The 26949-nt window shown below is 39.7% G+C and overlaps 1 protein-coding gene across 2 annotated transcripts; it reads right to left on the bottom strand.

Annotated features, from left to right (window-relative positions):
- Window positions 1-2830: 2830 nt before the first annotated feature.
- LOC144196870 (heparan sulfate 2-O-sulfotransferase 1-like) lies at window positions 2831-26666 on the bottom strand. Of its 2 annotated transcripts, XM_077717376.1 has the most exons (8): window positions 26580-26666; window positions 24781-24904; window positions 5262-5497; window positions 5108-5193; window positions 4317-4455; window positions 4148-4245; window positions 3571-3728; window positions 2831-3507 (listed from the first exon to the last, which is right to left on the bottom strand). In XM_077717376.1, exons 3-8 carry the CDS (start codon window positions 5487-5489, stop codon window positions 3281-3283), a joined length of 936 nt encoding a protein of 311 aa, XP_077573502.1. In that variant the 5' UTR covers window positions 5490-5497; window positions 24781-24904; window positions 26580-26666; the 3' UTR covers window positions 2831-3280. The 2 variants fall into 2 exon arrangements, with proteins under 2 accessions (XP_077573502.1, XP_077573501.1); XM_077717375.1 differs by lacking the exons at window positions 24781-24904; window positions 26580-26666 and adding an exon at window positions 6076-6559.
- Between the last annotated feature and the right edge of the window lie 283 nt (window positions 26667-26949).

Here is a 26949-nt window from a genome sequence, read left to right as displayed (position 1 = left end):
ATAAAATAAAAATGTAAATACATGTTAGTGAAATACAACCCAATATTATCTCTATTTCCCTTCTCCTTTCAAAATAAAACTGACCAAAAAATATATAGTTATATAATTATATATAAACACATAAATACAATTTTAATGTTTTTCCATATATAAGGCGCACTGGATTATAAGGCGCACTGCCTATTTTGGAGAAAATCTAACATACATACATATAAATATATACACATATATATATACAAATATATACATACATTACAACCCCTCTAAATAAAACAGCAAGCCGTGGCCCTTTCCCGGTCGCCGGGCAGACTTCCCGACGACACGATTATGAAAAGCAGCCAAGGTCGGCGCGGCGTGAGGACGGCGGCGTAAACGTGGCGAGCGTGGAACTTCCACAGTCCGCTTTTCTAATTATAAAAATGAGATCGAGGAAAGTGGGCCCAGCGCCGCCGCACAAAAGAGGAGAAGGGAGGGCGGCACAGAAACAATTGAATCCATTATCAAGTCGGCAAAGCTCATCAGCGCCCACGCACAATGGATTCAATTGCCGATTCCCCGCCAGCCACCGGGGGTGCCGTACGTGCGTCCTCTCCCGCCAAGGTCAAACCACAATACAGCAATCTAATTAAGAGTTTCCCGCCACTATTGTCCGCCGGCTATTACATCATGTAACCAACCTCGGGATGAATTGGACGGGGATAAACGTCCAATAAGTTCCAAGGGGCGGGGACAAAGATCGATTGGACGGCGAGGGTGGACGGTCGGGTGAGCCCTATTGATTGGGCGCCCGTTGTCATCCAAGGTAAACAATTAAAAGATTGAGATGTTTCCCTTTTCTAAACAATAACAATATATAATATATATACACATTGGAGCCGTGAAGTCGTAAAGATTGGTCGCATTTGTGAGCTCAGCGATAAGCCGGAGATGAATGATTGTGAAAATCACAAGTGTGATGTCATCAGATCATCAAACGATTAGCCGACTGTTGCTAGCACTTAGCTTGGGGACGTCGCTAAGTGCAGCCTTAGCCTAACTGGTCGCTAATCCTATTGGGGGGGAGGGGCTTAAATGTGAATTGGACCAGAAGGCAAGTATCCATTAAGGGATGAATTGGGCGCAGCTTTGTGATGGCGTCCATCATTTTAAAAAATGTATATTGATTTTTTTTTTTTTTTAATATTTCCGGCTTCATCTATCTCTGGCGACCGGTCCAGCGACCGATCGCCGGTCCCCTTTGGCCTGACAAGCTGTCTCCGATCTGCTCTGTTTGCTTTTTGGAGCGCGTATACACGGAGGACCAAAAAAAAAAAAAAGAAAAGACTAGATGAACTAATTACATTTTTTTTCTTTTATGAGGCATGCAATTCTTTTGAAGGAGAATCTTTAGGCGTGTAATTATGTTATATTATGATTAAAAGGCATTTATTATTAACATCAAGGTTGCACAGTAGCTGTTTTGGAGGAAAAGTAACCTTTTTCAGGGACCTGTGAATCATATTTGGACCATTTGTTGCTTCCTGACAATTTTGGGTAACTTCCTGTCAATTTCGGGTAACTTCCTGTAAATTTTGGGTAACTTCCTGTAAATTTTGGGTAACTTCCTGTAAATTTTGGGTAACTTCCTGTAAATTTTGGGTAGCTTCCTGTACATTTTGGCTAACTTCCTGTAAATTTTGGGTAACTGCCTGTAAATTTTGGGTAACATCCTGTAAACTTTGGGTCATTTCCGGGCTACTTCCTGTAAAATTTGGGTGACTTCCGTTCTGCTTCCTGTAAATTTTGGGTAACTTGCGGGCTACTTCCTGTAAATTTTGGGCCACTTCTGGGCTACTTCCTGTAAATTTTCGGGTCACTTCTGGGCTACTTTGGGCCGGATTGGACTCACTAACGGGCCGCTTACCGCCCACGAGGCCTATGTTTGACAACCTGTCTTCAAGGGACATCAAAGAATAACCTTTATAACAATTTTCTAAAGTGTCTGGTCACAGAATATTCTCTTAAATTGTGAGTATTTCTGTCCAAATGTGCCAAAATGGCCTCATTTGGAGAAGGGGTGCACTATTATTGTGTTCCTGGTGCGTTCAGGGGAACTCGGTGAACCTTTTCAGGCCGGAGTTAACAGCGGTATTTTGATGAGTGGGGGCATGGCGACCTCTAGCGGCACGGCATGTTTCTTGAAACAAAATGCACGAGTAGTTGTGATAGATTATTGCTTTTGATTGGTTTTAATGTTGATAAGAGGTGCATAACTTATTATTTTTTAGATATTCTGGCTAATTATTTTTAAAATAAAAAAACTTTACAGTATAATTATTGGATAAAAAATGTGTAGTATGTGAGTTTATTTTTCAGCTTAATGAAACGTTACGATAAAATAAGTTTTTTTTTTGTGCCATCACATGACATATCATTCACATCTATATATATATAAATACTATCTAAATAAAGACAGTTAAAGAGGATTTTAAAGTTGTGCTTTTGTATTTTGACATTTGTCGCCATCTTGTGCAAATACAGCTGCATTACATATCCTGATTCACTTGACAATTTTGGAAACCGTTTTTTTTGGTAATTTAACACAATTTTGGGGCCAAAAAAACATGCACTACTTTTTGTTGGATTAACACGAAATACTTCAGTCAAAAAATGCATTCAGGCAAAAGAATAATAATACACAAAAACAAAAATAAACGATAAAATAATACATCTTTTTCATAAACTGGTGGATTTGCCGATATTTGAAAATACGCTATTAAAAGTGGAATTTTTAGCCGTGAATATTGCGTTTTTTATAGATCTAAAACAATTGTTATTTTTAGTTTTTTTTATATATATTTTTAGATTTCAAAAAATATTTTTGAACTAAAAACAGAAAAAATGGATTAAAAAATGACAATTATCAATTTAAAATGTTGAAAATCAGTAAATATAATATACATCTATATCTATCATTTTAATTTGACCCTAAAACAGAAAGTCAGGACTCATCATTGACTTTCTCGGGCCACACAAAATGATGCAGCGGGCCAAATTTGGCCCCCAAACCGCCACTTTGACCACTACGAAAGCCAATCAGTTACGTCCCATATTTACATATAGCTCTAGGTACGTTAACTCCGCTAATAGTCAGTCCTCATCAGCAGTCATTTCAAAAAGGTGCTTTTAAAAAGTCATTTCAAGTCCATTTTGCGTCTAAATTCCGTCCCTGGCATTTAAAAACAACCCCAACAAAAACGGACGACATTACCTGTAAACAACGGCGAACCCCAGCATGCTTTTAGGCGGCTTTGGGGTAGATCTTCTCGTAGAAGAAACTCTGCCCCAGGACGATGAGCTCGCCGTCCTTCTCCCGGACGGCGTGCGCCCTCACAAACTGAAACTGCTCCAAAGCAAACTCGTAGAACTCGTTCTCAATCTTCCAGATTTTGGACTGTTGGAGCCTGCTCACTGTTTCCCGGGTGGGGGGCTTCTTTTCGGTTGTTTTGCGTAAGTGGGACTTTTTCCCTGTGGAGAAATGCGGTTGTCATTCGCTCATTCGCCACCAGGGGGAGATGATGGCGCACTTACCTGTCTTGTAAAGGTCGGTGGCTCCCTTGAAGAAGCGTGGTAATATGGCTTCTAAGATCATGACAAAGTCCTCCAATTCTTCGGTCACGCCCACTAGGAGGTACTCGTGGACCAGGTTTTGTTTGGCTTGCTCCAGCGCCCATTCGCTGCCGGGGTTCCTGTACATTATTTTGTAGAATGAAAATATAGTGGTACCTCGACATACGAGCAATTTGCGATACGAGGCAAATATTTATCTTGAGATACGAGACACATTTTGATATACTAGCCCAGGGGTGGGCAAACTTTTGGGGCCACATTGACTTTAAAAATGTGACAGATAGGCGGGGTCAGAACAAGATAGGATACATATAAAAAAGTGCATCTGTTAACAGTACATATGAAACATAAACAGAAAAAAAGGACTCAAGTATTAACATACTCATCACTCAAGTAAAATGTATAAAGTACAAATTTTAAAAAGTATAAATGTCACATTTTTAAAGTCAATGTGGCCCCCTGGCCCATAAGTTTGCCCACCCCTACCCTAACGGGCCACATCTTTGACTCCGCCCCCCGACATGAAAGCTAAGCTCACCAGCATTCCGAATGGTGTCCACAAAAGAATGGAATTTGTAGCCAGAGTTTCTCCGGAGCGCAGTCGGAGCCGGAGGACGCCACGCATTCATCAAATGTCTAATAAAAAAATTAAAATAAATCAATTTAGACGAGGTTAGGGCAAGATTTCCAGATGATTGGATAGTCACTTTTTTGTCGCCTTGTTTCCTCCGCCGCAAACCGGGTCGGTAGTCGTCGCCAAAGCGCAGGAAGTAGTAGTAGGACACCAGGCGCTCGATGGGGTCTCGAACCACGTTGATGTACAGCGGTTTGGACTTCACGCCATACCTGAACAACATATCAAATTAATAAATAAATACAATGTAAACTTGACTAGCATGATGAGTGCAAGCATGTTATTAACTTATTTATGTCTACAATGTCTGTCTGTATTGAATTTGATTTTTCTATAGTTAAATTAATATTTACTGAGATTTTAAAATAAATAAAAAGTACTCTTTACAGTTTACACTTTTTAAAATATTTTAAATTGACCAAAATAGTGTTTTTTGTGTCTGGAAAGATAAAAGAAAATGGAAAATAGGTTTTAAAAATAGTAATAAATTAAATCTAAGCATTATTTTAAAACCTTTTTTTAAATAAAAAAAATATATATTTAATAAATAAAAATAAAACCAAATAAATATACAATCAAAATGTACTTCTTTTAAAATTAAAAACCCTTTTCTTATTTAAAAAAAATTAATAAACAAAATAAAACAAGAAAAAAAATATGTTTTTTTATTGCTTTTCAAATTAAAAAGAAATGTAATAAAGAAAATAAAACAAAATATACATTACTGCTTTTCAAATTAAAAAGAAATGTAATAAAGAAAAATAAAACACATTTTTTTTAGATTTTTTTTACTGCATTTCAAATTAAAAATAAAGAAAATAAAATGCCCTATATAAATAAAGATATTAGTGTAGCAGTTCTTACTTGGAAAAGTCGAGATAGGCCACATGACCATGGTAGAAACCGGGTTTCCTCGCCCGCCATGTTGTCACATTGTCAACAAAACGCATCTGCCCAAATAAAGAAACCAAAATTCACTTTGGGATTCGAACCCCCGGGTCGAGAATGTCATCCAAACCTGGTCTTGCAGGGACATGACGGGGTTGTTCTTGGTGGTGTTGATGTGCAGCACGTGGAAGCCATTTTTGCCACACAAATCGTACGCAATGTTGGTGAACGACGTGCTGGCCGTTTTGGGGACTCGGTTGTAGATGATCACCGGGTCGTCGTCACCGCCGTCGTCGTCTTTCGACGGGAAACGGCGCCGTTGTGGAAGCTCCGCCTCCGATAGCTCGTGTCTGGCCATGGCACGTTCTGCAAAATCAAAATACGTCGTTAAGTGGGATTTTCTTGACTTTTATGCTCGTTTTTTGTTACAAAATTTATTTTACTAATGTAAATATAAATATATGGCATAGTACTTTGTGTGGGTTATTTGGAATTGTTTTAATGTATACAAGAAATATGCAAATTTGACAAAATGATCTTTCTTGATTAGGATTTTGGTCTTTTTTGGCATTTTTTTACACAAGTGCAAATATAGATAAATTGGGGTAAAATACCAAAATGTATTTATGTTTAATTGTCTTTTACAACAGTTTGAAGTCATAAAAAAACAAATAATGTTTTTTTAATACCAAAAACAGTGACTCGCCTTATTTAAGCCTTCCATTGAACTCTAGTCTTATTTTGATTGAGTTTACTAACAATTTACAAAGCACATTTGTAAATATTAAAGTTTGTGGGTATAAATACGACAGTAACAAAATATTACAAGGATATTTGCAAGAAAATATCATTACAAGACATCTCCCACCGGTGTAATATTAATGTAATAAGCATATTTTCTAAGAAAATCGTGTGCCGTAATTCCCAAACATTGCTCATCTTACCCAGTTTGGATCTGGATTCTTCTAGTCTTTGGATTTGGTTCTCGATGAATAACATGGTGACGCCGAACATTAGCACGGCTAAAAGCTGAAACTTTTGCGGCATCATGACCCTCGAAAGCCGCATCAAGCAGGCAAGACGAACATCGCCAAAGTGCCAGTAACCCACGTCAATTAATAACCCCTCCGAATTATAAATCAAAACCTGTCGTTTGACGCCATGACTTGATAAAAAATCAGTTGTAGCTCCATTTAGCACCCACGCTCTTCATGCTAGCGTCAACTTTACAAGGTATACACGTATTTCAGTTCGAAAACAGAGACATTTAGACCCAGTGCGAAGTTTAAGGCACACCAAGACTTGCCGGCTAAACGTGAAAAAGACGAAAACGTAGAAAAATATGTGGCTAAAAGTAAATGTGGGGAACTATTTTGAAGCTTTAGCTTTAGGCTGCTAGCGTGTCGCAGAGAGTCGCAGAAGTGACGTCACAACACAACAGTTCTTCTTCGTGGGTGAATAGGGGTAGAAATTCCAGCCTCTTTGCCGCAGTACGATAGCCAGATTAACTAGCAGCTAGCATATTTTACTTGTATGCTTTTACTTTGCTTTAAATTAAATTAAATTGTGTGGAGCTCGAATTGAAATATAGATTACTTCTCCCTGTGTGATACAGTGAAGGAGATTGACTGCAAAGTACATCGACCCCTTAAATAAAAGATTAATTGTTATTGTTTTGTAGCTAGAGTGCCTTTTTGTTTACCTAGCTATATCAACATATGTAAACATAGTATAATTCTGTTTTTTTCTTTATGTACTGTACATGAGTATTAATAAATATTAACACTTGCTTGCGATGACATTTTCTGCCACTAGAGAGAGTCAAAGTCGCATTATTAAATATTAAAATACTATTTTTGTGCTTTTTTGGGTCATGCATGCATTGAGTCATGTGATATTATTCAGCGACGTCACACGTTGACCGAAAAACTAGCTATTATTAAACTACTTACTTACATTACTACACTCTAAATCAAAAGTAATGAGACTCTTTTGCATGCAACTTAATGGTAAAAAAAATCTCAAAACATGACAAAATATTATTCAATGTTTAGCATTAAAAATGTAATGTTAACTTAAGGTCTTTTCCATCCAATCCATTTAGACCAGCGATCAATGAGTTAAAATGGATAACAGCACACAGCTTTTATTTAAGGTTTACGCTGTTAACAATGGTGTCGTCAAATGAATTGCAACCGTGTCGAAGGCTATCGTAGTAAAGATGATCAAAACAAAACACCAGGGAGCAAAAACAAGCAACGCGTTGTTGATCCTATTAGCGTTATCGCCAATAAACGCAGCGGTCATCACGCCACGTTATCTGGCGGCCCGCGGCGCTACGCTACGCCGTCCGTTTTGAGCCGGCGCGTTTTTTTTGTTTCATTTTTTTTTCTTAATAAAGGCTTTGTGGCTTTTGTCACAGTGTGTGACCCTCCGGGAGGTGTCTTTATTTCCTAGGGAACACACTTAAAAGACTTTAAAATGCAGCGCGTGAAATCGCATTTCTTGATGGCCATAATTAATGGAAGTAATAAGAATGAATGGGATAATTCTTTTAAAGTTTTTTTTTCCCGAATATGCCTGCGAGGTGGAATTTCATAACACTAGGATGGTTATTATACTTTCATCTTTATGCAAAACAAGCATAAACAAAAGATAATTGTTGCGCTATTTAAAAAAATGTCTTTTGAAAAATTGGTGTTTAACAAATAAAAGATTTACAGACTTAGAGAAGTTGAAGAATTTTTTTTAACTCGTCTATTAGGATCCTGCAGCCGTTTCTCGTCAACATAAAAAAAATAAACTCTCTACCTTGCACGGTTTGGAAAAACGTAGCGAGATAATCTTAACATACACACTCACACACCCATTAATCATGCTTTATAAGGATTTAAGATTACGGGTTATCCTTTTCAGTGTTTTTTCTGTTTTTTTCCACATTAAGAAGGAATGTTTAGGTTATTGTCTGACAAATATAATTTTTACACATTTATTTGTTATATTCTTTTACTTTTTTGCAGAAATGTTGGCCAAATATACAATTCAATTTGTAGCCCATGAAAATTTAAAGTAATTTTATATCATACATATCACAAAATGCAAATTACGCTGGCTAAATTAGCATTTGAGTTAGCATTTTGGTGTCCATGACCCTAAATGCCCCATCCATTTTGAGCAGGGAGGGTCGGCAAGCGAACAAGTTAAAAGCAGTACGTCTTATCACCCCCGGCTAAAAACATTCAATTTTTTTCTTCTCCTTCACGCAATACCAAAAGCCTTTTTGTAGCAACATGTTTTGCGCCAGGAACAAAATGGCCCCCGTCGCACCCTCGCCAAATTGGCGCCACCTCGTCGACAAAAGGCTAAAAAGCCCCCAAATGAGCGTCCATCCCGCCACGCGGACAAGCGGCACCCGCCGCCGTCTCGTAATCTGCCGTCATTTTCTGTGGTCTTTGTCGGTTGCCGGGCGGAAAAAGTTTTTACAAAGACGCCAACTTGGGATTTCGGGGGGCGCCGTGGAGAGGTTCCATTAGCGGCGGGCCACAATAACAAAACACTCGGGACAAAAAGGAGGGAGCGCCAACGTGGTGGAAATGATGAAAGGCAGCGTGGGGAAATGGTAGAAAAATGCCCCATTTATTTTCTTCCGCTTTTGCGAGAGAAAAAAAGAAAAAGTCTAAATGGGTTCTGGGCTGAGATGCCAGCTGCGCTACCCTCAGAGGCCGCTAGAGGGTAGTGAAGCCCGACGCAGCATTGAAGTGCCTTTTCAAATTTGAAAGTAAACAATAACAAAGTATCGTAACGATGTTTAGTTTTTTCCGTATATTTGATAATTAACTGTGCGTGGAATTTTTGATTATTTATTAGTATTTAGGGATTATTTATTTGTTTGTTGTTGTTTTTTGTGCTCTTTGAGGTGAAGGTTTAAATGTTATTGTACTTTTATAATGACAATAAAAGTATTGAAATAAGTCACAATTTTTCTTATATTCAATTTTGTCCTTAAATGGCATGATATAAATTATAACTAATATTTGCTTTAATAAAATGGACTCAAATTTTATTGTACTATATTTAATTTAAAGTAGTATATTTTTAATTTAAGATATTTTAGTTACTATTTTACCAAGACTACATATTATATTTAATTGTATTTAATTAGTTCAGTTTCACATTTTAAGGCATATTTTAAATAAAATGCTACCATAGTAGATAAAACAATAAATTTAAAAAACAATAAATAACATTTCTTTTTTGCCAATTTTCCTTTTTTTAGACCAAAAAAGTTAAAAATCCACCAAAAATAATTGTATTTTACCAATTGTCCTATTAATTAAATTGTTAAAGAGGTATAAATACAGCTTCTAAAACAGCAGAATAAACCAAATCAATAGCCGTAGCCACCAGTTAGCGCCGCATGCTAACATCAGCCCGAAAGCCAAAGGACGCGGGCCACCCGCCAAGCCTCCGCGACATCTCCATCCGTCTTTTGAAGGATGGCATCAAAACGTTCTCCGACTGGGAAAATCCCCCGAGTAATTAACCAATCAGGCGTCGTCAGGCCGGCGTGACAGAGTGCGCCCGTCGCCGGACGACAGGCCGGCATCACTTACGCTTTCACGTCCAAACGAGGCCACCAATTAAGGGGGCTAATAGCTGTCCCCTGTTTCATCTGCCACACAATGGCACCTTTTTTTAACAGTAGGGGCTTTCTCGCTCGCTCGACTCAAACACTTATTATGCATGTGTGTGTATGGGGATGCTAGTTAGTTAGCTACCTAGCCAAAAAAATCAACTCGCAGAGTCATACCTCTACTTACAAATGCATCAAAATGATTTTTGAACTAAAAACATAGAAAAACATGATTAAAATTTTACAATTATTGATTTAAAAGGGGGGGGGGATCAGGAAATTTAATATCCATCTATTCTAGACTCATAATTTTAATTTGATCTAAACCTGAATGTCAACTCGATTTCATGTGGGCCATTCTAGATATAATATTTAGATTTTTAAAAAACAAATGGATTAAAAGAACTGGATTAAAAACCTTGAATATTCATATTTTTATAGCTCTAAAACAATGTTTATTTTAGCTTTTTTTATATATATATTTACATTTTACAAAATGATTTTTGACCTAAAAACACCAAAAAAAATGGATTAAAAAATGACAATTATTGGTTTAAAAAGGGAAAATCAGGATATGTAATATACTTTAATACTCTTCATTTTAATTTGATCAAAAAACAGAAAGTCGGCACTCATCATTGACTTTCTCGGGCCACAAAAAAAATGATGTGGCGAGCCACATTTGGCCCCCGAGCCACCACTTTGACACACGTGGTTGAATTAGAGAATTTCCATATAAAGTACACCTCCACTTACGAAAATGTCAAGTAACGAAAAAATCTTGGAACCAACTAATTTCGACCAGACTCCAAAACCACTACAAGACCTAAACACCCCTCCTAACCAAAACCAAGGACTAAAAACATCGATCGACTAAGTAACCCACCAAAAACAATACACAAAAAAAACCCCTGGCAAACCTCCACCAAGTCCAAAAGCAACCATCATCGGACTACAAATCCCAAAAGACCACCTCAATTAACTCCCAGTCTGTAATTACAACCTTCCCGTCTCTTAAGACCATCCGGCGCCTAATGACTTGTGACTTCCCGGGACTTCCCAAACCGGGGAAAAAAACACGAAAAAAAACCGGGAAACGCTTTCATTTGCCCTCCGCGTCGGAAATAATGAAACATCAGGGCTTTTGTGGGGAATAGAAATGGAAAAATTGGAAGGGCGCGAGCGAGGGGGACTATTCTCTAGCCCCGCCTCCTCCCCGGCCCATCCATCAGATGGGCCGGCTCATTATTCTAACTAGCTCGCCCTCTTTTTTTTTTGGCGTGGCGGGACGCCATCAGCCGCAATCTGCATGCCAATTATCAGGCGGACCCCCTGATACCCCCTCGCGTTGGAAAATGATCTGTCAAGGCAAAAAAAAAGCCCCCATCTCCCAAAAACCCCGCCCCCCACCCCACCCCGCCGAACCGGCGTCCGTGACAGCGGGGCCTTCTCGGAAAATTAATCTACGGGTATAAAAAAAAAAAAAAAATGATTACAAATGTCGCTATTCAAAAAGTGGGGCTCGGAGGGCAGCGCCGCTGGAGTGGATGGTAATTGGAGGGGAAGAGGAAGAGGCGGCGTGGGTAGGGGAGGGGAGTTGGGGGGGGGGGGGGGGGGCTTTAAAGGGAATGTTACGTTAAGGGGTCATGAGGGGCTGGTGGGGTTTTTTGGAGGGGTGTATTAGAGGTAAGGAGATGTTTAAGGGTGGTGAGTTTGGGGAAGAGAAGTGGTTCGGGAAGGTTGAAGGTGAGGTTGAGGGTCGGGAGGATTTTTAGAGGGTGTTTTATTTGGAGGGAGATTTAGGGTTGGCGTTTTGGGGGGTAAGAAAGTTGAGGGTTTTGGGTCTAGGAGACTTTGGAGTTTTGGTTTTGATCGTATTCGACTTTAGGGGGTCGATTCGGTGCTCGGACGTTTGGTCAGCGGAGGTTTGGTCGCCCGGACGTTTGGTCGCCGGGCGTTTGGTCGTCGGAAGTTTGGTCGCCGGGCGTTTGGTTGTCGGAAGTTTGGTCGCCCAGACGTTTGGGGGTTTTAGTTGAAGGAACCATTAGTGTTCTGGTCCTGGTCGAGTCTAATTTTAGGTTTTTAGTTTGGGGAACTTTTTAGTTCTGGTTCAGAGCGTATACAACTTTAGGTTTTTAGTTCTAGGAACCTTTAGGGGTTCCGATCCCGACCATATGGAACTTGAGGGTTTTAGTTCTAGGAACCATTAGGCGTCGTATTTCATTTTAGTTTTTCACTTTGAGGAACTTTTAGGGTTCAGGTTCTGACTATTTCCCACTTCAGGTTTTTAGCTCCAGCACCCTTTACCAAAAACTAGCATGAGCCAAGACTTTATCTAAAAACAAAGAGCCCCCCAAAAAAACTAAAAACCAGATTTAAAGACTTTCCTCCAGAGACGGACAAACTTTTTACACGACGATCAACTCATCTGCCTGGACTGTAAAAGACCCCGGGTTCGAATCCCATTGTGTGCAAGCATTTGATGTCACGCTCTTTGTGAGGAATCATGACAACCCCAACAAAGGCGCCTAATCTGTATGACGCAAGCTTCCCGTCCGTTTTTTTTTGAAGGCCCTATAATCCCGCCCCCCCTCCGCCGCCGCGTCCGCGACAAGCGCCGTCAGCGAGCGTCGTGGTGTCTTTGGTGTGGTGCGCGCGAGCTTTTGATTAAAGACGCCAGATTCTTTAAGCACATTAGACGGCGATTGTCTTCCCGCCCTCGTCCGTGTCCGCCTGCGCCCGGCCCATATCGCGGCGGGCAGGCGGGCAAGCAGGCGGGCGCAACGGGAAGCGAAGGAATTACGCCCGTCCACGCAGGCCGACGACGTCTTATCGGGCTCGGGGCAGGCGGGGACAATGAAAGACAAAACAAAACCATATCGTCGTCAAATGACTGCCATTGACGGCCATTGATAGGGAAAAATACAAAATATTTCACCTTACTGAGGCTTTTCATTGAGATAAAAGTACAGTAATACCTCGAATAATGTGGCTTCAACCATTAAGGTTTCAGTATATAGTGTTTTTTTTTTCTGGGAATTTTTTTTTTATATTAATAATTTTTTTTGGTAAGTTCATAAACAATTTAAAAATTCATGTTGAAATTCGCAAGTGGAAGCCACTCCCACTTGCAACTCAGAACTGCAGTAAAAAAATTATATATTTTTAGGAATTTGAAAAAAAAATATGGGGAAATTTGAAAAAAAAATATATTTTTTTAAGTTCATAAAAATGTGAAAATCTAAGCTAAAACTCAAGTAGAAGCCACACCCCCTTCCTCTACTTGCTACTAGGACTAAGCACTCAAGTTAAAAAACATATATATTATTATAATTATAATAATTATTATTATCACCGTGGCCATGTCTGCTCTACACGAATCGCGTTAATCGAGGGATTACTGTAAAAAAAATAATAAATTGGACAAACAACCAATCATTCGTAGCTAGTAAGCACATTAGCATACAATTAGCCTAGCATACATCTATTTGGGACAGTGGAGAAACCTGTAGTACCCAGCGAAAACCCACACAAGCCCTTAGAGAACACACAAACTCCTCACCATTTATCCTAAAAAGCTTCCCAGGGGGTGCTGGGAGCCTATCCCAGCTAACTATGGACGAACACTCATAGCTAGTTAGCATTATTAGCATAGCAGGCATATTTTTCGGAGATAGAGTACCCAAAAAAACAAATGCCACCCACATTAGAGAACACGCAAACTCCCAATAGCAAAGACCCATCTAAGACTCGAACCCTCGACCCCAAAACTGCGAGCCCAACTCGGTAACCACTCTCCCCCCTACTACCCCGAGTTACACACTAACACACAAACAACACAGACCGAAAATAGACATTCAATGATTGGCCAAGTATATTTATCGTAGTCTTCGACACCCCCCCTAAAAAAGTGTCCATTTGAGAGTGATTCCCAGCATGCATTGTGTCCGCATTAACCGTAGGCGAGCGCAAAAGTAATTGAAGAGCGCCGGCCGGCCGCAGCTTCAATTAACACGGCGCAGTCCTCTCCCTTCCGCCGTAATGGCGGGATAATAGTTTGATGTTCGGGAGGGCGACCGGTCGCCGCCGTCGCCATTCGCGCTCGCCGTCCCCACTCGGACGTAATCTACATTTTAAGTCACATTCTCCATTTTTTTCTCTCGCCACCCCCTTATCTCCGCAACGGCGTCGCTGGCGGAGCTGTAATTGACCGGCGACGACCGCTCGTAATGACGACCGCTCGCTGACGCGAGCCCACTCGCTAACGGGCGCCCGCTAACGTGCTCATTGGAGTCCCGCCATGGTGGAATTTGGTTTGGTTGTCCGGTTTTCATTGATTCCTTTTCAGGACTGCTTATACTCATGAGGGTCACAAGGGGTGCTGGAGCCTGGCCCAGCTAAGTGGCGATACAATGCTAATGATCGTTATTAGCTCACAAAGTTGGGATATAGGAATTATTGATACATTTTTCATATCTGGATGAAGGTTTTTTTGCACTAAAAATTGATAAAAAATATTATAATTCAAACAAAAACATGTTTACTTTAGTGACAAACAAGCTTTCAGAAATTGCCAAAAATGTACTTTAATACGCATATAAGTATTCATAGATCATTCGTTATCCATATGGGGGTGCTTGAGCCTATCCCAGGTAACTACCAGCACCAGGCAGGACACACCCTGAATCGGCAAACAACCAATCACAGGCCAAAGGGAGACAAACAACCAATCACCCGTAGCTAGCAGGACTATTTAGCATAAAATTAGCTTAGCAAGCTAATTTTTATTACATTTTCTCCCAAGATGATCAGTTTTTTGGTCACAAATTACGAGCTTCCAGTTTTCAACAAAATGGCACTTACGATAACACCATCCTAACCCACCGGGATTCTAACCCTTGATCCCAGAACAGCGAGCCGGCCTTATCAACCACTTGGCACCAAACTGAATGAAACCATTTTTTATGACTATTTCTTCTCAAGATGATCAGTTTTTTGGTCACAAAGTTCCAGTTCAGGTTATCAACAAAATGGTCCATGCACTAAAACCACCCTAACTCATCGGGAATCGAACCATCGATCCCAGAACAGCGAGCCAGATGCATCTCCCACTAGTCCACCGTGTCATAAATGCCAAACTAAATGAAACAATTTTGAAACATGATTAGCAACAAAAAGGGCCATGCGATAAAACCACCTTAACCCACTGGGAATCGAACACTCGACCCCAGAACAGCGAGCCACCCTTTTCACCCACTCCACCACCGTGTCACAAATGCTAAACTAAATGAAAAAAAAAACGTGCGAGTCTCCACCGTGGCCTAGATTCCGACACTCGACAAACGGTTATCACCCCCGAAACGCAAAGCGCACGCACATTGTGTCCACTCAGCAAGCGGCGCTGGGCCAATCGGCGCCCTTCAAAATTGCAATAAGGCTTCTTGACACCCGCGTGTAATTATTTATTACATTTCCTGTGGTATTCAAACCCGGGCCGTTTCAAAAAGCGTCTCTACGGATGGATAAAAAAGAAGAAAAAAAATGGAAGACAAAATTAAAATCCATCAGCTAATGTGTCGGCGAGTAATGAAATAAGAATGTGACTCTCTCTCTCTCTCTGGTATTGAAATGCAAAAGAGGTGTCCCCCCCCCAATACCCCCCCCTCGCCCGCTCGCCGTTACCACGGCAATTCATCATAAAAATCCATTCCACTTAATATACATGAGGGCCGACTGAATTATTATATTGGAACAAACTTTTTGCAGCGTGCAGACAAAAGGGTCAAGTATATTATTCCCCCCCCCAAAGCACTACCCCCCCCCCCCCCCACCCTGAGCTAAATGGTTTTCTAAAGTTGGAGAAGTCCGAACTTATATATTGGCGACTTTGTCCCGTTTGGCATAAAAGCCACTGGAGAGTTTTTGTGGCCGTTCTAATTCATCTCTGCCAGATATTTTGTTGTCAACGTGAAATGATATAAAAACGTGGAAAATAACGGCAGGTTTAGGTACCCCCAACTTATGAAAAGTTTTAGGTCGAATGTTACCCCTACTTAGGAAAAAATTTAGGTTAAATGTTACCTCTACTTATGAAAAGTTTTTGGGTAAATGTTACCCTTACTTACAAAATTTTAATTCAAAAATTACCTCTACTTATGAAAACGTTTAGGTTGAATGTTAACTCTACTTACGAAAAAGTTTAGATCAAACATTACCTCTACTTACAAAGTTTTAGGTCGAAAGTTACCCCTACTTACGAAATTTTATGTCAAACATGACCTCTACTTACGAAAAATGTTAGGTCGAACGTTAACTCTACTTATGAAAAAGTTTAAATCAAACATTACCCCTACTTACGAAGTTTTAGGTCAAACGTTACCCCTGCTTACGAAAAGGTTAAGATCAAATTACCTCTACTTACGAAAAACTTTAGGCAAACACTACCTCTACTTACAAAAGTTTTAGGTCAAATATTACCCCTACTTATGAAAAGTTGTAGGTCGAACATTACCTCTACTTACAAAAAACTCGAAGTCAAACATTACCCCTACTTACAAAAAATGTTGTTTTGGAATCGTTCATCTCTGCCATTCATTTTCTGAAGGGTCGCCGGTGGTGCTAGACCTTATACCAGTTAACTATGGGCACCACCCCAGAATCAGGCACCCAATCACCAGCTAATCAAAGACAAACAACTCATCACACTCATAACCAAGAACAATTTAGCTTACAATTAGCCTAGCATTCATATTTTCGGCATATTTCGTGAACCAGAGCAAACCAGAAGCCACCTGGGATCAAACCCTCCACCCCAGACCTGTGAGCCCCCACGTACAAACCACTTATTATACATCATATAATATTAAAATAAATATAAATGTGATTTCCAAGGGAAAGTGAGTGACACGTGCCAACGCCGCCGTCCTTTCTACATTTAGATGAGACACTTTTTTTTTTATTGGCGCCTCCGCATTATCCAATCAGAAGGTAGTTCCCCCATTTTTTTTTAAATGGTCCCTCGGGACTGGCGGACAATTGCCACGCGCGGTCAAAAGATTAATGATAAACATGACAAGGACAAATTAGAATAGGCGCAAGTTAGCGGCGCGGCGGATGTCCCGCGGCTAAATAAACACACGGCCGGCCCCCACTTGTGTATATATATATATTCTAATTTGGGAAATATATTTTATTGCTTTTTTTTAAGTGTCATTTCATTTGGTAGAATGAAGGAGGGGGTAAAAATGCTTATTGTGATGATCGCAGAAAATGCGGGTGCGAAGACGGATCGGAAATTGGAAAATATGTAAAAAAGGGCAAAAAAAGAAAAAAAGAGGCTATATTCTGTTTGGGACAAACTACACCATCTATAGGGCCGGAGTGGAACATCCTGCTTGACACACCAACATAGGTAAAAAGAAAAGGTGACTATTCTTATATTAATTTAGATGCTTAAAAATGTTTTTTTAATTAAAAAATAAAACTGAAAAAACTGAAATATTTTTTGATTAAAAAAAATCAATAAAAATGAAAATGTTAGCTTTATGGAATTAAAAAACACATTTAATTTCAATATTTTCTATTGAAAATGTTTATAAATGTTTTATTTTCAAATAAAAAATAGATAAAAACGGAATATTAGATTTTCTAGATAAAAAATGCTTATTTATAAAATATTTTCAAAAAACAAAAATTAAAATGTTAGCTTCCCGGAATAAAAAAAGGAATATTTTCTATTTAAAATCTTTATAAATGTTATCTTAAATAAAATAAAATATTGAAAAAAAACAGAATATTACATTAAAAATCCTTATCTATAATTTATCTTCTATTCTCAGAAAACTTTCATCTTCATTTTAATCTTTGCATGCAAAACGACCCTCCCGAATATTGGCCCCGCCCCCTCCTACCACCTTGACACCCTCATTTTACCCGCTTGTCTTGTGAGCCACTTTCCCTTCACTAAAAACTTGTCCTCATCCCTTTGTCCATTGTCCTCCCTCCAAAAGACGCTTTTCAAAGTCCTCCCCGCGACACGCTCCCCAAACAAAAAAAACGCCATCTCCCAACAAAAAAAAAAACCCTGAAAATAAACCAAATCTCTCTGAAAACATCCCCACTCCGACACACTCCCTGCAAAAAACTTCTCATCCCGCCTTTTCTTCTCGCCTTTTCTTCCCCCGGCGTGGCCAATTTTGTTTTCAGACTCGTCAAAGGCAAAAAAAAACCTTTAAAAAAACCTTTTCTTCTCACAAATCTCTCACATAATATATCCTTAAAAGCACATTACCGCGCCGGGAGTTAAGAACACACTTGATATTGACGTGGAGAAAAAGGGGCGAGGGATTTGTTAAGAAAAAAAAAAACGGGAAAAAAGGCAAAAGAATGCCCCAAAAATAAATAAATAACAAAAACATAACCCATCCAAAAACCCACCCACCCACATCTACACCCTCCCTCCCTCCCCTTGAACAATTGCACGGCACAATCCTATCCTTAAAGCCTAAGAGCGGCATAAAAGAAGAGAGTTTAAGAATATAGGGATAAGCGCCTTTCAGTTTTCTCAATGTTTTTCCCTTTTTTTTTCAACCCAAAGGAAAATAAGCCCCGCCCCCCCCTCCCCCGAGTCTTAAGGCTGGCCGGGTTTACGCTGTGTGAATAACCCAAGCGTCAAGGCATCCACTCTAAATAGATATTACAATGATTGGGGAACAATACGCCCGGTGCTCCATTGGCGTGGAAAAAACGCGGAGAAGAAGAGGCCCGAGCCAGATTAATGTCTACCCGGATTTTATCGAGAGGCTTGTTGTGAAGATGCTTTTTTTTCCCTTCCCCTCAATACACAACCCACGTTTTTGGCTACAATGCGGGGCCCGATGATACAAGCGGTAGACATCGGAGGGTCACCCCCCTCCCCCCTTGGGATCCGGCGCCCCCAGCCCATAACGCGCGCCGAGACACAATGGCCATTGTGGTCTTTTGATGAGAATTTTGGCGAAGGAGTGGGACGGCTTTATTAGGAGGCGACAAATGGGGTGGCGAGGCCTGGGGTGCACTTTGCGCCTGTTAGCGATTATTATTAGCGGCGTGCCGTAGGAGCTACAATGGCGCACAATGGATGGGAAATTGAAGCGGGGAATGACAATGGGGGTATGCTAGCAAAGTCGGGTGCTAATACTAAAGGGTGTTTTGGCTGAAAATGATACTAGGATGCTAAAGGTGCTGTTTTAACTATGTAAAATAATCAAATTGGATCAGAATTAGCTAAAACCGCCTGAGTCATGGCTGCATTTTGTGCCTGTTACCGATTATTATTAGCATTTTGCCTGAAAATTATACTAGTTGTTGTTTTAGCTCTGATAACTTTGAAAAGAATGCTTTCTGTCAATCTTATCTGGCTAAATGAGGTCAAAATGAGCAAAAACTGATAAAGTTATGGCTACTTTTTATGCTTGTTAGCGGTTATTATTAGCATGATGCAGTAGGAGGAGGTACAATGGCACACAATGGAAGTGAAAAAAGACAATAGGCATATGCTAGCGAAGTCATGGGGTAATATTAAAGGGTATTTTAAGAATATTTTCCCAGAATATTGTACTCCACTTTTGTACTGGGACACAAATGTTGTTGTTTTAGCTCTAATAGCTTTGTAAAATAATCAAATTAGCAAAAAACGCCTGAGTCATGACTACATTTTGGGCCTGTTAGCGATTATTGTTAGCATGATGCCGTAGGAGGTACAATGGCGCCCAATGGAAGTGAATAATGATAATAGGGATATGCTAGCGAAGTCATGTGGTAATATTAAAGGGTATTTGACAGTATGAAATAGAAAACAATGGCGCTATGCTAGGAAAGTCACGTGCTAATATTGGAGGGGTCCGAATTAGCTAAAAAATGCTAAATTTGCGGCTAACGCGTCAACAAATGTATTAAAACGAACTTATGACACTTTTGCTAACTATTTTCAAAACACAATGTCCACCCGTTAGCTCATAAATGCTACTACAGCAAAAAAATGAAACCCCCCGCCAATTGGTACGACCCATTTGCGTCAAAAACCCCCCTTAGAAGAGCATTATTAGTCTGTGTAAACTCCTGACAATGCACAACGCCGACTTTTAGCGTGGCGCGGGTGTTAGCGTCAACCTTTCCAAACCAAAGCCGTCCGTCTTACTACACTGGCCGTGGTTTTATTTCTGGCGCCGCCGACTTAGCGTGACGACGCCCGGACGCGTGTAATGTGCTCAAAAAAGAGCCACGGCGTTTTTTCCAGCCTTTTTTTTTCTCCCCGAGACAAGTGCGGATAAAGCCCGCCATCTTTTCTTCTTCTTTTAAGCTTTCCCCGGCGGCCCCCGGGGGCTCGGCAACAACTCCGACCCCTTGTGTCTCCTCTCCCAATCCCAGATTAGCCCCGTCGTCTTGTCTTAATCCGGCAGAAACGCCGCATCCTGACTTCCTCAACACCTCGCCACAATTACCGCGCCCACCGTAATCCCCCCCTACCCCCCCTCCTACCCCCTTTGCCGCTTTTAAGAGGGGTGGAAAGATCAGGGATGGCGTTGGGGGGGGACGGGGGGGGGCGACCACTCATCCCTGCCAGTTGAGTGTTTGGAGAAAAAAAGGCAAACCCGGTGACAGTTTATTAGCGTTAGCGTGCGGCGGATTGGCCGCCGGCCGGTCACTCTGTGAGAGCGCGGCGTGGGATTAGGGGGATTTTCTCCGGGCGGCTCGGGTCGAGAACGCGCTCAGAGAAAAAGGGCCGACGGATATTGCGACCGGGGTCGATGCCCCGGACAGATAGCGGGCCGGAGTTCGCGCTCTGCTAGCGAAAAAAGTCGAGCTAACGGGCTAATTCCTATTGAAAGGTGCTGAATGGTGGTTGTGTAAAATGAGTTGGTAGGGAGGGAGGTGAGTTAATGGTGGGGGAGTGGTTAGCGCGTTGGGCTAATTAATGTCAACTCGGTTTCGTGTGGGCCGGACCATTTTAGATGGAATATTTAGATTTTTTTTTAATAAATGGATTAAAATAACTGGAATAGCCCTGAATATTCCGTTTTTTATAGATCTAAAACAATGTTTATTTTATTTTTTTTTTAAATATATTTTTAGATTTTACAAACGTATTTTTGAACTAAAAACTGAAAAAAATTAATTAAAAAATGACAATTATTGACTTAAAAGGGGGAAAATCATGAAATGTAATATACATCTATAACTATCATTTGGAATTGATCCTTAAAAAAGAAAGTCAGCACTTTCCCGGGCCGGACAAAATGATGCGGCGGGCCAGATTTGGCCCTCGGACCGCCACTTTGACACCAGTGGTCTAAGGGTAACCTTGCATAGGCTCCAGCACCCCCATGCGAACCTTGTGAGGATAAGAGGGATGCAAACCGAATGAAAAGGAAATTTAGTGACGATCCGGTTGTTAGTGGTTTTAGCATGTGACTCACAGTGACGGGGGCGTGGGTTTGAGCCCAGGATAGGCTCCAGCACCCTTGCGACCCTTCAGAAAATGAATGAATATATTATAAATGAATGAATATAATATGAAAAATGTCTGGAAAAGACGAAAAATCCAGAGTTTCCGATGGAGACGACAATATTTGTAAGTAGAGGTAGTGAAAATCGAATATTTGTAAGTAGAGGTAAGATTCAAAAATGCCTTTTATCAGGTTTTTGTGTCACTTTTTTGTCCTCATTTCGTCGCCATCCTTTTCAAATGAAAGTATCTTTTTGGAAAATGTTTACTTGCCAATATTTGAACGGCGCCCGCTTAAGAAACGATTCGCTTATGCCGCATTAATCATAAAAAAAGGAAAAAGAAAAGAAAGAAAGATGTCACCTTTTGATGGCGATGGCGACGCTTTAAAGACGAGACGACGCTCCGGGCTTCAAAAGACTGGAACGCAATTTCGCCGCATTCATTCATTTCCGCTTTTTTTTTTTTTTTTAATATGTCACGTCAGTGCTTTTTTTTTTTTTTATTGCATTTCATCTTTTATATCAAAGCTCAGATAACCTTCACCTTCTTCTTGGCTTTTTTTCTCACCCGAATGACTTTTATTTTTTTGAAAGAATAATGCTATTAATAAGATTCTTTGGCAGCCCTTTGAGGCTCCGCCTTTGAGGCTCCGCCTTGTTTATCGCGAAATGATGGCAATCGGAAATAAACGGTCTTCTTTGGACATTAATTCGTGGAATAAATAATTAATATTTTTTTAGGGAGTGGAAAGCTGTTAGAAAGTTGACGTTTAAGGGATTTTTGAGTAATTTGGGGTCTTTTATTTATTTGAAAAAACATTTTTGAGGTCATTATACTGTTTTTTAATGATTAGTCATTTTTGTCTTTTTTATATTATATTTTTAGGATTAAAAACTCGTTTAAAATTTATTTTTGGTCATTTATTTTTGTTAATTTTTGGTCTAAAAACAATTTTTAAAAATTATTTTAAAAAAACTTGATTAAATTATTATTATATATATTTGAAATATTAATCATTATTGTATTTTATATATGATTCAATGTACTTTAATTCTGAATTAATTTAGAAATGAATAAAATATTTATAAAATAAATTAAAAATAAGAAAAATTAAAACAAAAAAACACTGTTATAAACATTAAAGAGCCTAAAAAAATACCAGCAATTATTCTCTTAATTTTAAATAGTTTTTATAACATTTGGCATAAGCTAATTTTCTAATTGCTAATTTTTCATGCACCCGTATTTTGGTTAAAAAAATGGCCCGACCTCCATTATTAATGTTTGTAATTAATGTCTTGCTCACACAATCTCAATAATTGACCTCTTACGTATTTTATTTTGAAAATTTCACCTTATCATCAAAATTCGTCAAAAAGCCAAATTTTTAATCGCAAAAATCTCTTTAAAATCTCTTAAAATCAACGACATTAGCAAAACGAACCTAATCACCGTTCGTGAAAAAGTTCCTTTCAAGAATTAATTTTATATAAAAACTCAAACAAGAAGCAAGAATTGAAAAAGCGCTTCGGGCGGCCATCTTTGTTTTCCCCAAAAAGCGGACTTAAATCAATTGAAGGCGTCCTTTTGGAAGCGCTTTGGTTCTGCTTATTGTGCGCCGACGGAGGAAAGAATGCAAAGGAAGGGGGGGGGGGGGATTGGAATATCGCTCGCGGTCGCCGTTGCCGCCGTCGTCGGCGCGTTTTTGCGACGAGCCGATCGATTAAAAATAAACAAAGACGTTGCGAAAAGCGAGGAAAATGCGGGCGCCGGCGGCCGTAAAAAGGCATTGACGGGATCCAAAACTCAAAGCCAGCTAAAGCTGGGCTAAGCCACAAACATCATTCACACTGCATTCTTCTTCTTCTTCTTCTACTCTTTTTTTATTCTATTTCTTTGTCTTCTTCTTCTTCTTTTTCATTTTCTTTAACGTGGCGGTCATCTGTTGCCGCCATTTTCAGCCTCACTTCAATCCTTTACTCCCTTCAAAAGTTTCTATATTCATTCATATTTCATTCTATTTATCCTCACAAGGTTTGCGGGGGTGCTAGAGCCCATCCCAGCTAATTACAGGCCCTCTGCAGGATAAAGCATGAATTGGTGACCAGCCCAATTGGGCAAAGAACCCATCACATAGAGCTCGGGACGTGTTAGCATACGATTAGCTAATATTAGCACAAGGAGACAAACAACTGATCACTCAAAGCTAGCATACAATTAGCATACATTTCTGTAGCATGCGAGGAAACCTAAAAACCAAGAGAAAACCACACAAGCCTGTGGAGATCATACAAATTCCACAAAACCTGGGATCGAACCCTTGACCCCAAAAATACGAGCCGGACACGCTAACCACTATACCAGTCACTCCTAGCTATTCAGCATCTAATTAGCTTAGCATACATTTTTGGAGCATGTGTGAGGAAACCTGATAACCCAGAGAAAAAAAACAACCTGGGATCGAACCCTTGACCCCAGAACCGTCAAGCCGACGTGCCAACCACTGTTCCACCGTGCTGGAAACTACAAAACATCCAAAAATACACATGATTTTTTTTGGCATTTCTAAGCTCCCCTTCAATTAGCTGGCTTCCAATTGGAGGTCAGTTTTGGGGGATAGGCTCCAGCACCCCCACTTGACCCGTGTGTGCATAAGCGGTTGAGAAAAAAAAGGAGGAATGAATGATTGTTTTTGAGGCTTGAAGGAATGAACTTTGAGCTCGAGATTTCGTCTCCAATTGCAGTGACATGGGTGACCGCTAGAGGGCGGTGTCACCCAGCCTTGCGACCCGTGATCGAGACCAGCGATTGGTTGGACAGATTGTGGCGCTCGCTCATTACGACGACTTGATTGCCGTGGAGCGGAAAATCCTCTGGCGCTTTTGTTTTGAAAAATCTCAAAGAAATTCATCAAATAGAATCTTCTTTTATTCTTTCATTCATTTTCTAGAGCGCCTAACCGCACAAAGGTCACGGGGGTGCTGGAGTGTATCCCCATCCCCAACGAGTTTACGAGAAAGTGAGCGGATATATCCAGGAAGTGACCCGATAACCGACAGGAAGTGAACTACATCCCAAAAACGCTCCAAATTCTACAAGTACTCAAAATTGCCCCAAAAACTGACAAGCAAAAGTGGCCAAAAATACACAAAAAGTGACCCAAAATCAACAGGAAGTGAACTATCAACCCACAAATGATAAAAATAGAGAAAATGCAACCTAATGTAATTTAAAGTCAAGAATTGCGACCACTAAAAACGGCTTTATTTTGAAAATAGGAAAGAAAGTCACGTGGTGTTTTTGGCAAGCGCGAGTGGGCCAACTTGTTTTTGGCCTATTTGGCTTTGAAGTCATTAAATAGACGGGAAATCGGGGCCGGAAATATCGGGAATTTTATCTAACCGCCATCCGTGGGAAACAACTTTTTGGTCTTACCAAAAAAACCATAAAAAACCGTACTAAAATAATGTATCTAATGCTACTAGTTAGGATTTGTTTTCACCCAAAAAGCAATATTTTGTGTCCTACCGGATGTTGATTGATAACCCCAATTTGGGGGGTGGTCTTGATCTTTGTGTAGGGGCGGAGCTTCCGGGGAGAAAAAACGTCTTCTGCCGTCCCTTCTTTGTCCGTTTGGATTGGACAAATGGCTCTAAAAGGACAAAATTGAAGAATTTCACATAAAAAGTGACATAGATTGTTGTCATTAGAACAACATTATTTTTTAACCCCCAGAATCAAGACAAAAAAATTTTTTACTCCAAAAAAAACAGTTTTAGAAACTATAAACAATTTAAAATGTATTTTTTTTACTCCAAAAAGTATTGTTTTGGAAACTATTAACAATTTAAAATATACTTTTTTGACTCAAAAAATACTGTTTTAGAAACTAAACAATTTAAGATGTTTTTTTACTCCATAAAAAAAAGCAATTTTGGAAACTAAACAATTTAAAATGTTTTTTTTACTCCAAAAATAGTTTTGGAAACACTAAAAAATTAAAAAAATATTTTTTACCGCCTAAAATATTTGTGATAATATAAAATATTTAACTACATCCAAAAACTGCATAAAAATATTATGTAACATTTCTAATAATAAAAAAAATATTATTATTATTATTTTTCTTTTAAACTCTTACAAGGTCACTCTTAAGAGTCCAATCTATTTAAAGTGAGATGATTGGTCACCCTCCCAGTTCCAATGTAAAAAAGGTCAAAGGTCAAAAGGTCAACATTAGCGAATTATGAATGAAATGAGGAATGAAAAGACTTTTTTTTACCACAATACAAAATTAAAAATACTCCCAAACATGAGCAAAGCTTTTTTGTTAAATGGCTGCCGTCCCTCCCACTTCAAACGACTGGGCCTCCCTCCGTCACCTCTTGATCAACCCTTTTTAAAGACTTTTTGACTTTGATGACGTTGGCATTTAGAAACTGTTTTTTTTTTTTTTTTTTTTTTTTTGTGGCCGCATTGTGTAGCGGCGTCTTGGAATTTTGGCGCCGTTGCCAACCAGCGTGAGTCAAAACGTGGACGCCGTCCAAACCGCCGACAAAAAAGCTCGGGTGCCGCAACACCGCGGGTTCAAAAGGTGAGCGCTGACTTGGCCCCAAAATGGCCGCCAAACATCAATAGTTTGGATTCAATTCGAGGTATGGACAGTTACTTTGTTTTTTTTCCCTACATTTTAGCTATCCAAGGTGCGGCCAACAAGCTGGAAGTGGCTCTCTCGGGAACAGGTGTCCAAGTGGCGGCCCGGGGGCCAAATGTGGCCCACTGCATCATTTTGTGAGGCCCGGGAAAGTCAATCATGGGTGCAGACTTTGTGGTTTAGGATCTAATTAAAATGAAGATTATAGATGTGTATTAAATTTCCTGATTTTCCCCCTTTTTAATCAATAATTGTCATTTTTTACTCATTTTTTCTTTATTTTTAGTTCAAAAATCCTTTTTCTTAAAATGTAAAAATATATTTAAAAAAAGCTAAAATAAAAATTGTTTTAGATCTATAAAAAAGTGAATATTTAGGGCTTTTAATCCACTTCTTTTAATCCAAAAATCTAAATATTTTCTCTAAAATGGTCCTACCAATGCCCCAAAACTAAAAGCAAGTCAATTGAAAATGTCCCAAAACCAAGATCTTAGCATTTCTCCAATAATTCAGAGGAAATCTCAGACAAACATGGACGCCGTTAGCCGTCCAATCCATTTAGCCTGAATGAATGACGCCGAAGGAGATCATTCATTTTTTTTCGAAGAAAGCAGCCTTGCGCGAAATGTTCAATCGTCTTGAGTTTGTCCACTGCCATCCATTATTAACGCACCTTAACTGGTCACCTCCGTCCGGGTTAATCGGAGCATCGGCAACGCAGCTGAGACGGAAGATTGGTCACGCGTCGTCACTTCCTCCGCTGCCGACTCTCTCACTTCCATTGGATTGGTCGCCAAATCCCTGAAAAAAAAACAGGACAAGGTTTTGAAACAAATCCACTTTAGCTAACAAATTAGCTTTGGCTAAAAGATTGGCATTTTCATGGGATATGCTGAATTGTATTGTGGTTGTTGTTATGATTAAAAAACAAAAAAACATGTCCACAAATACACAAAGTATTTTAGTTTTCATTGTTATGATGATTAACTCAATTAAATTAGTTTTTTTTTATTTTTTATAGAGAACTTAAAATGTAAAGTTGC

The sequence above is a fragment of the Stigmatopora nigra genome, chromosome 5 (genome assembly GCF_051989575.1).
Source record: "Stigmatopora nigra isolate UIUO_SnigA chromosome 5, RoL_Snig_1.1, whole genome shotgun sequence".
NCBI lineage: Eukaryota > Metazoa > Chordata > Actinopteri > Syngnathiformes > Syngnathidae > Stigmatopora > Stigmatopora nigra.
The sequence above is the reverse complement of the archived record's forward strand: the minus strand, read 5'-3'. Positions and strand labels throughout refer to the sequence as shown.